The sequence below is a fragment of the Anolis carolinensis genome, chromosome 6, assembly GCF_035594765.1.
Source record: "Anolis carolinensis isolate JA03-04 chromosome 6, rAnoCar3.1.pri, whole genome shotgun sequence".
NCBI classification, from domain to species: Eukaryota; Metazoa; Chordata; class Lepidosauria; order Squamata; family Dactyloidae; genus Anolis; species Anolis carolinensis.
The window spans coordinates 39,920,372-39,935,894 of record NC_085846.1 but is presented as its reverse complement, the minus strand read 5'-3'; the positions used below and the strand labels follow the sequence as shown (position 1 = coordinate 39,935,894).

The window sequence follows — 15,523 nt, the reverse complement described above, 5'->3', positions numbered from 1 at the left end:
CAGCTGATATCTTTTGGCATGGCATCCAATGTGCCGATCACCACCGGGACCACCTGTACTGGTTTCTGCCAGAGCCTTTGAAGTTCAATCTTGAGGTCCTGATAGCAGCTGAGTTTTTCCTGTTGTTTTTCATCAATTCGACTGTCATCTGGTATGGCGACATCAATAATCCAAACCTTTTTCTTTTCCACAACTGTGAGGTCTAGTGTGTTGTGTTCCAGAACTTTGTCAGTCTGAATTCAAAAGTCCCACAGTATCTTTGCGTGTTCATTTTCCATTACCTTTGGAGGTTTTTTAAAATTATTATTATTATTATTATTATTATTATTATTATTATTATTATTATTACTTCTAACTTTTTTTCCTTATCAGAGAAAATGTGCTAAACAGAAAATATGGAAGATTTATAATGTGCTACAGAACTGCTTAAACAAAAACTTGCCTAAAACTGCCCTTAGGGGCCCACCTATTGAAGATGTGGCAGAATTGGCTCAAAGGTGAACTGAATGCAGAGACAAGAGCAAGATTAAATCTTTATTTCTGGGAGCGAGCATCCACAAGCCAAGGGTTTGATTGAATTGCTGAACTGAAAAGTTCCAAGTGAGCCAGGCACCCGCACCATTCCTTTCTCAGCGAGTGAGGAATCAAGTTACAGCAGGGCTGCCTGTTCCTTCTGCTGAAGAATTTGTGTTCCCTTTGGGTCTTGCAGTTTGGTCTCTCTGGTCAGAAACATTGCTCTGCCCATCCACCTTGGCCAGGAGCAACTCACAGAGGGCTACTGGTAGGGACACAGACACGTAGGTGGGAGGGGAGAGGAAAAGGGGAGGGAGAGAGCAAAGCCAAGAGAAAAATCTGCCTTTTTATGGTCCCTTGCAAACTCCCAAGCATTCCTCCTGGCTTGGTTCCCTCCTCTTAACTCTGAACAGACCAACGTCTTTTCTCCCACCCGCCCAGGCCGTTTCCTGCAAGCAAAATCAAAACCAGCTTTTAAAGCTTGTGCTTCTCCTGTTGCTGCCTTTTGCTAAGATGAACATGAAAGCTGTTGTGGTTCTTCTCCTCTTAGCCTTGGCTACCATTTTTGCTTTAGTTTGCGTCTTGCTGACTAAAAAGGAGAAAAGCACTAAGTGTGTCCTCTCCGAGCTGCAGAACCCTCCAGAGGACCTCTCCACAGATCAAAGCAAGATCTTTGCTGACCTGACAGCAGACGAGATGCTCCGAGTGGTGAAATACCTCAGGGACCATCTTGATGTGCACCTGGAAGATGCTTTTCACGCCAGACCATCGGATAATTGTATTTACTATCTAGATCTTCATCTCCCCACTAAAACAGAAGTACTGGGCTTCCTCGACCGTGGAACGGACCGACCGTCTCGAGAGGCATTGGCTGTGGTGTACTTTGGAAACCAGCCGGATCCAAATATCACAGAATACATAGTGGGGCCTCTTCCACTTCCAACATACCATCGAGACATCACCCTGAGGAAATTTGGCAAGAAGGTGCCATACCACAGCAGGCCTGTGACGGAGAGAGAGTACAGAGATATTGATCTTTTCATTTTCCATGAGCTCTCACAGGCCTCCAGCCTCCTCAAAGTATGCTGTGAATATAATGGGACAAACCTGGCTACTCTGACTACAGCTCCCCGAGGGTTTGTGTCCGGTGACAGAGCCACCTGGTTTGTCCTGTTTCACAATGTGGTAGGCAGCGGATACTATGTCCACCCTATTGGTCTGGAGGTGCTGGTGAACCACAGCAGTCTCAGCATCTCCGAGTGGACGATTGAGAAAGTCTTCTATAATGGTCAGTATTATCAGGACCTGGCCCAGCTGGAGAAGGAGTTCAATGAGGGACGGGTGAAGGAGGTCAGAGTGAAGATGGCCAAGCAGCATGATTTTGCTTCCACAAAGCCTTCCAAACTTTCTCATCCAGGCCCTTTTCAGTTTGAACCCCATGGAATACGTTACAAGGTACACGGCAGTCATGTTTCCTGGCAATCGTGGGCATTTTCCTTTGGGATGAATGTAAACACAGGGCCACGTCTCTTTGACATCCGATTTGATAACCAGCGGATTGTCTACGAGCTGAGTCTGCAAGAAGCCCTCGCTGTTTATGGCTCAAACTGTCCTGGAGGGATGGTGACCAGGTACATGGATGGCAGCCTAGGAATTGGGAAGTTTGCTTATGAGCTAGTTCGGGGTGTGGACTGCCCCTACATGGCCACTTATGTGGATCGGCATTACTTGATAGACTCAGACACACCAAAACTGAACAAAAACTCCTTCTGCATCTTTGAGCATGACATGGGTGTACCTCTGCGTCGTCATTTTTCTAACTTGGGGTCTTTCTATTACGGTGGGATTCCTAAGTATGCTCTGGTCATAAGGTCCATTTCGACCCTCATCAATTATGACTATATCTGGGATTTTGTGTTCTATCAAAATGGTGCTATAGAAGTCAAAGTCCATGCCACTGGATATATCAGTTCTTCATTCTTCACTTCAGGTGGTAATGCATATGGAAACAGAGTAGGGGAACACACGCTTGGAACCATGCACAACCATTTGATAAACTACAAAGTTGACTTGGATGTCGGAGGTAAGTCCCATATACACTGGTAGTAGATCTTTCACAAACTGGCATCCTAAATAGAGCCAGGGTGCAGTGTCAAACTGTTACCAACTTCAAATCTAGCATTTCCTTCCAAAATGCCTACATTCTGTATTTTGTGAAAATTTGGGAATTGTGGGACACATTTGTTTTCATATATTTTTAGGATTTGACTTATATAGAAATTCGACTATTTATATTAGGCATGAGTCAGTATTATGAACAGGAAAGTTATTATGTTGTCGGGGGAGGCTAGAGATGGGTAAGCCTTCACTGGTTAGAATCATAGCTGGATTCAGGAAATAATAAATTTGGGAAAGGGCTCAGGTTATTCTGAGTCAAATTACAAATCAAACAGGCCTCTATAACATGCCTGGCAAAAATATCAGGAGCAGCACAATGAGATATTCAAACACAGTTTGGAGCAGGAAGGAGGTTGGATAGGGCCAAGAGAACAGTTTGCAATTTCCCTTCCTTGGGCTTGAAATCTAAACCAGAAAAGAACCCCAGAGGCTCTTATATTCCTATAGCAATGTTACAAGTCACCAGGATGCATGTTTACAGGACAGGAATGATTAAATTTGATAATGAAGGATGAAAGAGACAAACCCAACACTTTTCAGTAGGCTGAGTAAAAATTCCAACATTTCTTTGAAATTTTGTTTTGAATATACTACTGAAGGAAACAGTTGGGCACTGCTGTCGGACATATGCAAGGACAACCAAAAGCTTCTATATCAGTGGCATGTTTATTCTGAGTTTACTCTGGAATTTGAGAAAAGCTATCCAACATAGAATCATAGAATCAGAGTTGGAAAAGACCACACGGGCCATCCAGTCCAACCCCCTGCCAAGAAGAAGGAAATCGCATCCAAAGCACCCCGGACAGATGGCCATCCAGCCTCTGCTTAAAAGCCTCCAAAGAAGGAGCCTCCACCACACTCCAAGGCAGAGAGTTCCACTGCTGAACAGCCCTCACAGTGAGGAATTTCTTCCTAATGTTCAGGTGGAATCTCCTTTTCTGTAGTTTGAACCCATTGTTCCTTGGCCTAGTCTCCAGGGCAACAGAAAACAAGCTTGCTCCCTCCTCCCTATGAATTCCCCTCACATACTTATACATGGCCATCATGTCTCTTCTCAGTCATCTCTTCTGCAGGCTAAACATGCCCAGTTCTTTAAGCCACACCTCATAGGGCTTGTTCTCCAGACCCTTTTAGTTGTCCTCCTCTGGACACATTCCAGCTTGTCAACATCTCCCTTCAACTGCGGTGCCCAGAACTGGACACAGTATTCCAGGTGTGGTCTGACCAAGGAGGAATAGAGAGGTAGCATGACTTCCCTGGATCTAGACACTATACATATATTAATGCAGGCCAGTAATGAAACCTAATCCTCAAAATAGGTTAGCATTTGAATTCTTATGGTTGTGTGCCTTCTTATCCCAGGCGTATCTATTTCTGGGGTTACTTGGCAAAATTTCTTTAACAGATATGTGTCATTTCTTAGTATGGACACTGAGAAAGTTTGACTTGCTCAAGGTCACCAAGTGGGCTTCAGCAGTAAAACCATTAAACCAACATTTTGATTGCTCCTTTAAAATTAAAGTCAAAAGCCAGAATGGATACACTATCTGATAGATTTGCCACAATTTGCCATTGCCATGATTTGCAATTATCCATTCATAAACACAGTTTGAAAAGTTGCTTTTTGGATTACATCTCCTTGAATCCTCTAAAACAATCATGGGCAAACCTGGGCCCTCCAGGTGTTTAGGACTTCAACTCCCACAATTCCTGGCCTCAGGCCCTTTCCTTTTCCCCCTCAGCCACTTAAGCAGCTGAGGGGGGAAAGGAAGGGGCCTGAGGCCAGGAATTGTGGGAGTTGAAGTCCTAAACACCTGGAGGGCCCAGGTTTGCCCATGCCTGCTCTACAATATATGGCCATTGGCCATGTCAGTTTATGGTTGAACTCATTGCAGCTGTTGTTCAAAAGACAACTTCCCCAAGCTCTCCTCATAACTTTTTCCATTATAGCTCATATAGATTTCTACAGTGTATCATAAACTGACAGTTGAAGTTACTGAATCCCAGTGTTATGATTCCACTGTATCTACCATGGCAACATCCGATGGAATAGCTGGATTTGTAGTTTGGGGAGGTGGACTTAGAATGATCAGCCAGGGAGTTTCAATGCCTCACTAAACTTCCAATCCCAGGATTTTACAGGATGCTTCCATGGCAGTTAAAGCGGAATCATAGGTTTATAACTGTGCAGTGCGAAAGGGCTTTGAAAGCTAATAGGCCACATTGTAGGGAGGAGAAGCTCCAGATGTCCAGGTAAGCCAAGACACAAGTTACAGGGGAAGTCATTTGCAAATTGAAGTCATACAGGATATTTTTTTTCAAGGAAAACATCTGGTATTCCTAGTACAGAACTGGCTTGAGTCAAAAACTCAGGGCAACAGGAAGTAACCATTTGTAAATACTGGAAACTGGAACTGTCTCTTCTCATGAAAGCAGATGGTGATGGAGCAAAATTATCTGAATGGATGTGTATGTGTGTGTGTGATTATTAATTTTCACAGCAGCCACAACAGAAATCTATTGGCAGGCTTTGGTCCTACGAGCTCGGGCCCCACAGGGCCGAGTGCTTAGGCCCAAAGCCTGCATACGTAGGGCCAACTCCCGGGCCTACGGGTGCAGGCTTTAGGCCTATGCACCCGGGCCTCGCAGGACTTACAGTTGAGTGTCGAATAAGGAGCGATCCTTACTCTGAAACTTGGCAGCCTTAAAGTCATAAATGTTTCCTGCAAAGGTACCAAGTTTCATCCTGATAGCCATAAAAATGGCAGGGAAACGAGCCTCACAATTTTCCCCATTTCCACTAATTGAGCAATTGTGAAGCTTTGGAGATTTGGATTATGAATTAGAACAGTACCCCTCTGAATCTTTACTAATCAAAAAAGGGGTCGTCCAAATCACCGAAACTAATTACTAATCGGATTTCAGCCATTTCGCACACCTCCACAATCAGATTAGGTTTGGTGTTTATGCTAAGGTTATAAGAGTTCACTTACTTTCCCGAAGGTCTGAGTCCAAAGGTAAGGAATGAACACCCCTTTCTTGGCTTATTTGTCCTCTGTTAGGAACCAAGAACTCTTTGGTGGCTGTCGATATGGAGTATGAGTCTGTGCAAGCCCCTTGGAGTCCAGAACACCAGATTCAACGCCCAAAGCTCACCACTAAAATCTTGGACAAAGAAGAAAAAGCCACCTTCCCACTCGATGGCAAAGTTCCTCGGTACCTACACTTCGCCACCAGCCGGGAGAACCACTGGAATCAAGAGCGCGGATACCGCATCCAGATAGTCAGTTTTGCTGGAGACGCCTTGCCCCAAACTAGCACCATGGAGAGGTCCATCAGTTGGAACAGGTAGGAGATGTTGTGCCTGTTTTTAAATGGGGCCCTTTCATGCAATTTAATTACAGTCAGCCATCCACTGAGCACCTCACCCTCCAAAGAAGGTAACTGATTTGAAAACCATTTTTTAAACCTGATAACATCTCTCTAGGAATCTCTAGGTTTTCCAGTGCGATTTTATGGTCACCTTCCACCAGTGTTGACTATAGATTTGTGCTAGAGGACACCCAGCTTCCTAGCGAGTGAGGTTTGCCCAAAGTCACCCAGTGAGAATCTCTGGCTGAGCAGAGATCTGAACCCTGGACTAATATTCATATCTATATCCCATGCCAGACTCATTATATTCATCTTTTTCTGTTCTTAAAAAAAAGTGAGTACTTTTTTCAAGAAGCCTCCAGGTACAACTTTAAAATAGTTTGCAGGGGCCCTTAGAACTGTTGAATGTTTTTCTAAAATCCCCATTTTTTCCAAACTAGGAGTAAAGGGTTTGTTTGTTTGACTTTTTGGTAGTTCGTGCAGTCACAAATGGTCTGAGGGACCCAAAAAGTGGTTGTTTTGTCCTCTGCAGTCTCCTACCCTTCCCCTAAAGGCTATAACTGAGTTTGTTATATTTAAAACCGATAACACCATTACACCAGTGAGGAGTTTGCATTTTAGGGATACCATCACATTTGCTGAGTATGAAAAACTGTAGATAAAGATATTGCTTGAAGACAACTCCCAAGAAATGTCTAGATCTGCTACCATGACTATTGTCAACTTCTGCTGGAAATAGAACATAGATTTGTATTAGAGAATCTACAGATGTATTCTCTCTAAAAATCCCTAGTCCTCTAGCATGACTGGAGGAAGTTGATCATAACGTCACACTGGAAGATCTAGAGATTCCTAGAAAGAACATTTTTAATCAAATCCATGAATCATAAACCCACCAAAGTCAAAACCATAAATGTGGAGGGACAACTGTAGGTTAAAGATCTGACTTCGCTCCTCCTCTCCATCTCCCTGGCTGGGAATATTCTATAGATACAAGTTGGCTGTCACCAAAAGGAAAGAGGAAGAGATGACCAGCACCTGCATCTACAACCAGAATGACCCTTGGGACCCACTAGTGGTCTTTGCTGACTTCATAGACAATGAGACCATCATCAATGAGGTGAGTGCCAATGCATAGGTATGACTCAATTAATGATGTCGATGTGTTAATGGGTATCACTTCTTTGACAAAAATGTTGAGATCAGACACAGAAATAATGTGGAAAGTATAGAGGTAGAGTCCTCTTACATCACAAAAAGGAACAGACTTTCAGCATGCTTCAGGAAGCATTTTATTCAAAATTAACAATATGCATATGTGAAATGGAACATGCAGATCCAGTAAGCCAGTAAGCATAAGTAAAAGAAAACATTGTGAACTTTCTAAAGACCACTAAAAATGCTTCTTCCAAAATGTATAACTTTTTCCTTTACTAGCCTTCACCTTTTTCATGATTTCCATTTTGGTGGCCATACTTATAGATCAATGCTTCTTTAACATGCTGGAAGTAAATGATGATCAAGCCTTATCTGCTGTCCTCTTCTCTCTTTTGCTGTTTATTCAGTAGGGATTTTAGAGGCGGTTTCTGTTTAATTTGCCTGTTGGAGGCAGACATATACTGCTATAGTAGGATTGGCAAAAGCAGAATCCTGCTGTTTCCTGATGCAAGTGAGATCAACCATATCTCAGTGCTGCCACAATCGTTTTGGCAACTACTGTAGTCAGATACTTCTTTGATCTTGTCTATTCCTTATGAGGCACAGAATAACCATGTGCTGGGCCTTTAGAGGCAGCACAGTAAATCCAGGATGGGAGCTTTAGATGCTGTGAAAGAACAGACAGAATACAATCCTTTGAAGCATCCCAAAAACTGACATTTAGAGTTATAAGGGAAACCTACATACATGGATGTCACTAACAGGATGCCAGTCTGTGTGCTTTAGATACTTCAGAGGAATCTCTCCAAGAGATCTTAAGTCATGGACAGGATTCATCTCCAGTTTATTAAAGTTTATCCACAGTTCAGCACATATCATTAAACCCACAAGGAGATCAATGCATTTCAATGGGCCCTATTGCTCTATGTACTTCGGGGCAGCTGCATCCCTTTTACTGGAATGACTCACATCTAGTTGCAAACTGTTAGACAGTATCTATATAGAGCCAATCCTTGTCACATTCACACACACCTCAAGACCTCAGGTAGCCATTTGTAAAGTGGGGGACAGTGGGGAAATCGTGGGGCAGTAAAGGGAACCATCTTGCTGTGTTCCCTACCATTGGGGTCCGTGATATCCCTTCCCACAATGTTTCCCCACTGTCCCCCACTTCTTCTTCGGCTCTATTTTTTTTCTATGGGGATTCGGGTGCACACCCAACTTCTCTATGCTCCGCTGCCGCAATATCGGAAGTAATAATAAATAAATAAATACATAAATAAATAATAATTTATATCCAACTTTTCTCCCAAAATAGAACCCAAAGTGGCTTACAACATTATATATAAGACAATACAAAACAATATACATATGCAAAACAATAACCTATAAAACAAATTTACATTAAGAAATAAATAAACACTTTAAAAACCTTTTTCTAATATAGTTATTGCAGGGAACTTAACTAGATAGATGTTGATCTTAGTGCAACTCAATAAAAGTTAGCCTTCCTGTCATTACAGCTGAGTGCCTTCATCAACAGCTTGTGCAAACAGGAAGGTCTTTAGCTGCTTTTTCAAAGATGTAAGGGAATGAGCTGTTTTAACCTCCTTGGGAAGGGAGTTTCAAAGAGTTGGAGCAGCCACCAAGAAGGCCCTCTCTCTCATCGCCAGCCGCGTTTGTGATGAGAGGGGGGCCTTGCAAAAAGATCTTAAGTAGCCCTGCATCATAAGATGAGCTCCGGGGAACACTTCTCTTCCTACATATGATGAGGTTGCCAGTTAAAGATTATTGTGAACTGTCTACAGTCTGCATTATCAGCAAAATGCCATTTGTAACAAAGGACTTCATCACATGCAGTAAAACCAGTGTTTCTATACACTTAAGAAACGACAACTGGTAGTGCCCTTCACACGACTCAAGCTTCAAATGTGGAGTGGAGGTATTTTGCCGTTTCTAAAGTGCAGGTTTTCCTGACAATTCCTAAGCTGATTAGCAAGTGACTTATTCGTCATAGAGACATGTAAAAACACCCAATTTAACATGTGATGGGAATTCCCCCTTGCCCACTTATAAAGATAATGATGATGTCATCTTGGAGGGAGGAACTGAGATGGGCAGCATTGATTCCTTTCTTCCACCATTACTGTTTTGGGACCAAGGAGAAAGGAACAGTAATTTATATGTTTTTTATATGTCAAATATATAGACTTACCTTTTGAATTGAGAGCTATTTGTACTTATAAAGAGAAATAATATTCAAAGAAAATGGGGAAGGAGACAGTGGGAAGAGAAATATGTCTCCTGTGTGATGAGAATCATAGATTTGGAAGAGATCTCACGGGCCATCCAGACCCACCCCCTGCCAAGAGGCAGGAGAATCACATACTAAGCACCCTCAGCAGATGGTCATCCAGCCTCTGCTTAAAAGCCTCCAAAGAAGGAGCCTCCACCACACTCTGGGGCAGAGAGTTCCACTGTCGAACAGCTCACACAGTGAGGAAGTTCTTCCTAATGTTAAGGTGAAATATCCTTTCCTGTAGTTTAAAGCTATTGTTCAGCATCCTAGTCTCCAGGGCAGCATAAAACAAGCTTGCTCCCTCCTCCCTATTACTTCCCCTCACATATTTGTACATGACTATCATGTCTCCTCTCAGCCTTCTCTTCTGCAGGCTAAACATGTCCAACTCTTTAAGCTGCTCCTCATAGGGCTTGTTCTCCAGTTAATCATTTTAGTTGCCCTCTTCTGGACGCTTTCCAGCTTGTCAACATCTCCCTTCAATTGTGGTGCCCAGAATTGGACACAGTATTCCAGGTGTGGTCTGGGAAGCCAAACAAATAATTAGAAAAGAAAACGGAAGGAGGGAAACCATGTGATGGGGGTAGGAAAATCAATTTAATTTCAAAATGGGGCTTTGTGAAGCTTAAGGGAAAAACAAGTATCCCAAATGCTTTGCTTATTCCACATGATGAAGTCCAAAGTTGGAAACTTTCTCACTCGGCAGTTGACAAATCTGTATCCTCACCTCTGCTCCTTGTTGCTTACTCCTTCTCTCCAATTCTTTCCAGGATCTGGTGGCCTGGGTCTCAGTCGGCTTCTTGCATGTGCCACATGCTGAAGACATCCCCACCACTGTGACACTTGGCAATGGGGTGGGCTTTTTACTTCGACCTTACAACTACTTTGATGCTGACCCATCCGCCAAGTCCCCTGACAGCGTGTACTTCACAGCACAACAAGATGCAAGCAAATGTGAGGTCACCCATGTTGCTTGCTTGCAAAATACAGCTTCGTGTTCTCCCAGCCTACCACCGTTTACATATAATGGCTTTGAGAACTTGACAGGTCCTTGACCAAAAAGGAAAGATTCTGCATTTTGTTCTACTTTTCAGCTTACCAAAATGTGCCTCAACTTTATCTGAATAATAGTGTTGCTGCATTCAAATTATGACTGGCCTTGAAACGCTCTTGTTTTATCACATCCATTCTGTCAGTTCCCAAGACTGTCGCTTCCTCCCCAATATTATCAAATTTAAGCCTGCTTTCAACAGGATGATTCACACAACCATTGTCCATGTAATGGTTGCATGACAAAGCCACCCGTGTTGAGTCTCTTGAGATGTTGATAGGTGATTGTGTAAATAGTCATGTGAATAGAGAGAGCATCTCCTATTGCAAATTAATTGGGAATTAGAAGGTTTTTTCCTCTTGCATTTTAAATTATTAAAAATTTTACTTCAACATTTTCTAGCTTAAGAAAAAAAAGCAAAACGAAGGTGAGTGCATGAGGAAAAGGGGAAAGAGGAAATTCAGACAAGTAAAACACATTGAAAGTTGTTTTAATTCATGGTCATGGGTCAAGAGTAAGAAATGTTTAGGCAGACATACTGTTTTATACAGTTTAAAGTACGTAAGTAAACAAGAGGATTTGACAGCAACAGAATATACATTCATTATGGAGAGAAAGCTATATGGTGTTCATTTAATGGTAGATAGCGGAGTTTATCTTGTGGGACCTGTTTGCGATTTCTTTTGGCTGTTTGTTAATTTCCAAGTTGGAGGGATATCCTTGAAAACTGCATGAACCTCAGAAAATGTGAGCTGAAAGATAGCTTCCAGCAAAAAGGAAATATGGACAGCATAAAATGAAGGTTACAAGGGGCCAGATTGATACAGGCAAGGAAGTTCAGGAGTGCAAAAATGCTCAGTATGTTTTGTATATAGGAAAGCAGTCCAAGAATAAAAATGAATCCAGGACATGGCTACATATCAAAAGCTTTGACCTTTCAGTCTATGCACATGGACACAGTGCTATTCTTAAAAAAGGAGGCTGCGAGGGGAAACATGAATGTTTGTAGTGTAGGAAACTAACAGAGGAAAAGTAAAATTGTGGAAATACCATATGATGGCGTTGATCTGCAGATGTCCCATAAAACAATGAAAGAAGCATAGGAATTCCATACTACCTAACATATAGGTCTACCTATATGTTATTAACGTAAGGATATATAGACAACCATGCCAAATCAGAATGGAGAACTATTTGACCACCATTCTGTTTCCACAATTCCCAATTGGAAGCCGACCCATGAAACATTACTTCAACTGTATCCTTTGTCTCATATTTTCCAGTGACTGATATACAGAGGCAATCAGTCACGGATACTAGAACTGATGTAGAATGCTTCCTGACTGGTAGTCACTGATATTTCTAGCTTCCACGAGTTTAAGAACCTCATCACATTAATGGTGGCAAATCCAGGGGGCACAGTGGGGGAACCCATTGCCCCACATCGCCTGGCTTCCCCCTCACTCCATCTCACAGAGAAAGCGTCCACTGCCCAGCTTCCCCGTTGTTTGCCTTTGCAACACAGGAAGCTTTTTGTATGTTGCTGAGGTAGTGGCTTACAACCCTCCATTTTCATTTGCAACATGGAGCCCCACTGGAAATAGATCTATGTCATGGGATGGGATCCGGCAGGCTCTGTGATGCAAGTGAGGTGAGAGCCTTGTATGACGGGCAATTTTGCCTGTCTGATGAAGTAGTATGTGATGTTCTCTTAAAGCTGTCCAAATTGGCAACCACCACTACAACTTGTGACAGTGAATTCCAGTCTAACTGTGCACTGTAGGAAGAAGTATTTCTTTTTATTTGTCCTGAACCTTCCACCACTGATCTGACCCTGGTTTCTAGTAGTAAGAGAAAGGGAGGAAGCTAATTCTAGGAAATGTATCAGTACCTGTCATTCTAATACAATCTGCAATGGTGATCTTTATTGTTTGGCTTGTGAAGTGAAATGAATGGGACTGTATGATTTCATTGTCATTGTGAATGTTAACTATGTATTACCTTGAGACATGTTTCTGAAAGGAGCTTGTGTACATGTCTCCTATACATGCAGTTGATGGCATATAGGTAGGTGTAAAACCCTGGTCAACATACGTTTGGGTGCCTCAAATGTTAGCCCTGTGTCTACTGATTCCAAAAAAATGGCATCAGTTTCTCCCTATCAGCTCTAGTTTTTGAGATATAAAATATATGTCATCTATTCATCATCATCTGCTCACCCATAGACAATAAAAATCATATCTAGGAAACTAGAGCTGATGCAGTCTATCCAATGCAATTTTCTGAACCAGTGCCCCAAAGAACCCCAAGATCAGGGCTGAAAACCAAGACCCCTTCTACACTGCCATATAAAATCCAGATTACCTGCTTTGAACTGGATTATATGGCAGTCTAAATTCATATAATCCAGTTCAAAGAAGATAAGGTGGTTTATCTGCTTTGATATTCTGAATTATATGGCAGTGTAGAAGGGGCCCCAGACAGCAAGAAATAAGGTTTTTTGTTGGGTTGTGATCCATAGTTTATGAGTAAGTTATATGAATGTGTGATTTGTAACTGCATGTGAGTCCTCTGTGGGGTGAGAAAGGCGGGGTATAAGTGAAATAAATACCCTGTTTCCCCTAAAATAAGACATCCCCAAAAAATAAGACCTAGTAGAGGTTTTGCTGAATTGCTAAATATAAGGCCTCCCCCGAAAGTAAGACCTAGCAAAGTTTTTGTTTGGAAGCATGCCCGGCGGCCACCAAACAAAACACCATAGCATGCAGGATTGGTAAATGTATATGCCAGTTGTATATGGAAATAATGATAGTATAGTAGAGTCTCACTTATCCAACATTTGCTTATCCAACGTTCTGGATTATCCAATGCATTTTTGTAGTCAATGTTTTCAATAAATCGTGATATTTTGGTGCTAAATTCGTAAATACAGTAATTACTACGTAGCATTACTGCATATTGAACTACTTTTTCTGTCAAATTTGTTGTATAACATGTTTTGGTGCTTAATTTGTAAAATCATAACCTAATTTTATGTTTAATAGGCTTCTCCTTAATCTCTCCTTATTATCCAACATATTCGCTTATCCAACGTTCTGCCGGCCCATTTATGTTGGATAAGCGAGACTCTACTGTATCAAGAAATTCTTGACAGAAGTCACAGTTTGTCTGGTTTGGCTATGTTGGTTTGTGATGACAACTACTGTACAGTATAGAATAAATGTTCATTTTTTGTTCAACGATAAATGTGAATTCTTCTTCATGGAAAAATAAGACATCCCCTGATAATAAGACCTAGCACATCTTTGGGAGTAAAAAATAATATAAGACACTGTCTTATTTTCGGGGAAACACGGTAGATAAATAAATATGGTGAATGGCTAGGAACATGAAGTGTGCCACCACACTTTAAAATCTTCAAGGCTAACTTTTAAACTTTCCACGTAGTCCCTCCTGGCTTTTTCACTCTACAGAATGATAGCCACATTAAAACTTGGTGTAATAGTTTGAGCATTGGACTACATCTCAGGAGACCAGGGTTTTAAGCCCACTCAGCCATGGAAACCCATTAGATGACCTTGGACAAATCACATGTGCACAGTCTCAGAGGAAGGCAAAGGCAAACCCTCTCTGAACAAATGCTGCCAAGAAAATTTTGAGATAGTGTTGTCTTAGAGTTGCCCTAAATTGGGAACAACATGAAGATACACTATAAGGGCTGCATCCTTTGGAATCCTGGAGTTGAGTGTAGAATAAATGTCCAGTCCCAAGATACTATAGGTTGGAACTATGGCAATTAAAGTGGAATAATAGCACTATTAAAATGAACTGTGATTGGACTTTAGAAAACAAACCTTCATTGGATGCAAACTGTTCTATACGATCTGATCTCTCTACGATCCGATCCTACAATCCCACAGATCCATGAAGCAGTAAAGGAGGGGGATAAAATATCTTTTAAGTTAGATTTTCAGCCTTCCTTAGGAATACATTGGTGCTGATTGTTTTTTTTACTCGTGGATCAAGGGAATCACTATCACTACTTTTTAACTCTCCTCTGAAGTGTGGAGTTAACTTTTGAAATTAAATACTGACGAGAAAGAAAGAAACAACCCTCGATTGTGCACTGTAGGCCCAACTCAGATTGACTGTACATATGAAAGTGATTTTGAACTTCACATTACATCTTTGACATACCATAGTTTAGATAGAGGATAGAATTTAGGCAGAACAGTGTTGCCGGTTTAGGATTTGTTGTCCTTTCTTACTATGTTCTCTCACAAATTCCTTTTACCACTCTGTCTTTATGTTTAGGTCAATAAACATTTTAAATAAAATTATGAATCTGGGTGTTTTCCTGTTTATCCTTCCAATACCTAAATTATTTCCTCACACGGCTTGGCATGGCATTATGAGTTCCTCTGTGGATCACAGAAAGAGGGGAGAAAGAGGTGATGTTCTACCCAGCAAAGACTGAGATCAGAGTTAATTTTATCCAGAACACATTCTTTGTGGCCACAAGCAATTTGCTTGCCTCCTGGCTAGAGTTAACTAAAAAATTATGGTGCTGATGGCAAACACACAGAAAGAATGGGAGGCAAATGTTGCAAATTAAAATATGTACTGTGCCAGGAGGCAGAAAAAACACAGTGAAATCTGGTTGCAATTGTATTACATGAAGCATTTGTCGATGAAAATGTGTGCTTCTACAAAAATGGGACTTAGTAGAGATTGTTGTTGGATCCCCTTGTATGGGTGTTGTGTCTGCTTAAAGGTCACACCCTTGATATTGAGTCTAGTCGTTTCCGACTCTGGGGGTTGGTGCTCATCTCCATTTCTAAGCTGAAGAGCCGGCGTTGTCCGTAGACACCTCCAAGGTCATGTGGCTGGCATGACTGCATGGAGTGCTGTTACCTTCTCGCCAGAGCGGTACCTATTGATCTACTCACATT

The 15,523-nt window shown here is 41.8% G+C and overlaps 1 protein-coding gene across 1 annotated transcript; it reads left to right on the top strand.

Annotated features, from left to right (window-relative positions):
* Positions 1-814: 814 nt before the first annotated feature.
* Positions 815-14,915, top strand: LOC103279214 (membrane primary amine oxidase). Its single transcript, XM_062958110.1, has 4 exons — positions 815-2,596; positions 5,754-6,039; positions 7,054-7,183; positions 10,291-14,915. Exons 1-4 carry the CDS (start codon positions 1,027-1,029, stop codon positions 10,573-10,575), a joined length of 2,271 nt encoding a protein of 756 aa, XP_062814180.1. The 5' UTR covers positions 815-1,026; the 3' UTR covers positions 10,576-14,915.
* The last annotated feature ends 608 nt before the right edge of the window (positions 14,916-15,523 follow it).

Excerpts from the sequence above, each read along its gene's own strand:
- LOC103279214 (XM_062958110.1), top strand. The coding sequence starts at position 1,027 with ATGAACATGAAAGCTGTTGTGGTTCTTCTCCTCTTAGCCTTGGCTACC. Across the intron at positions 6,040-7,053 it reads AGGTCCATCAGTTGGAACAG|ATACAAGTTGGCTGTCACCA; the intron begins GTAGGAGATGTT and ends AATATTCTATAG. Across the intron at positions 7,184-10,290 it reads ATGAGACCATCATCAATGAG|GATCTGGTGGCCTGGGTCTC; the intron begins GTGAGTGCCAAT and ends AATTCTTTCCAG.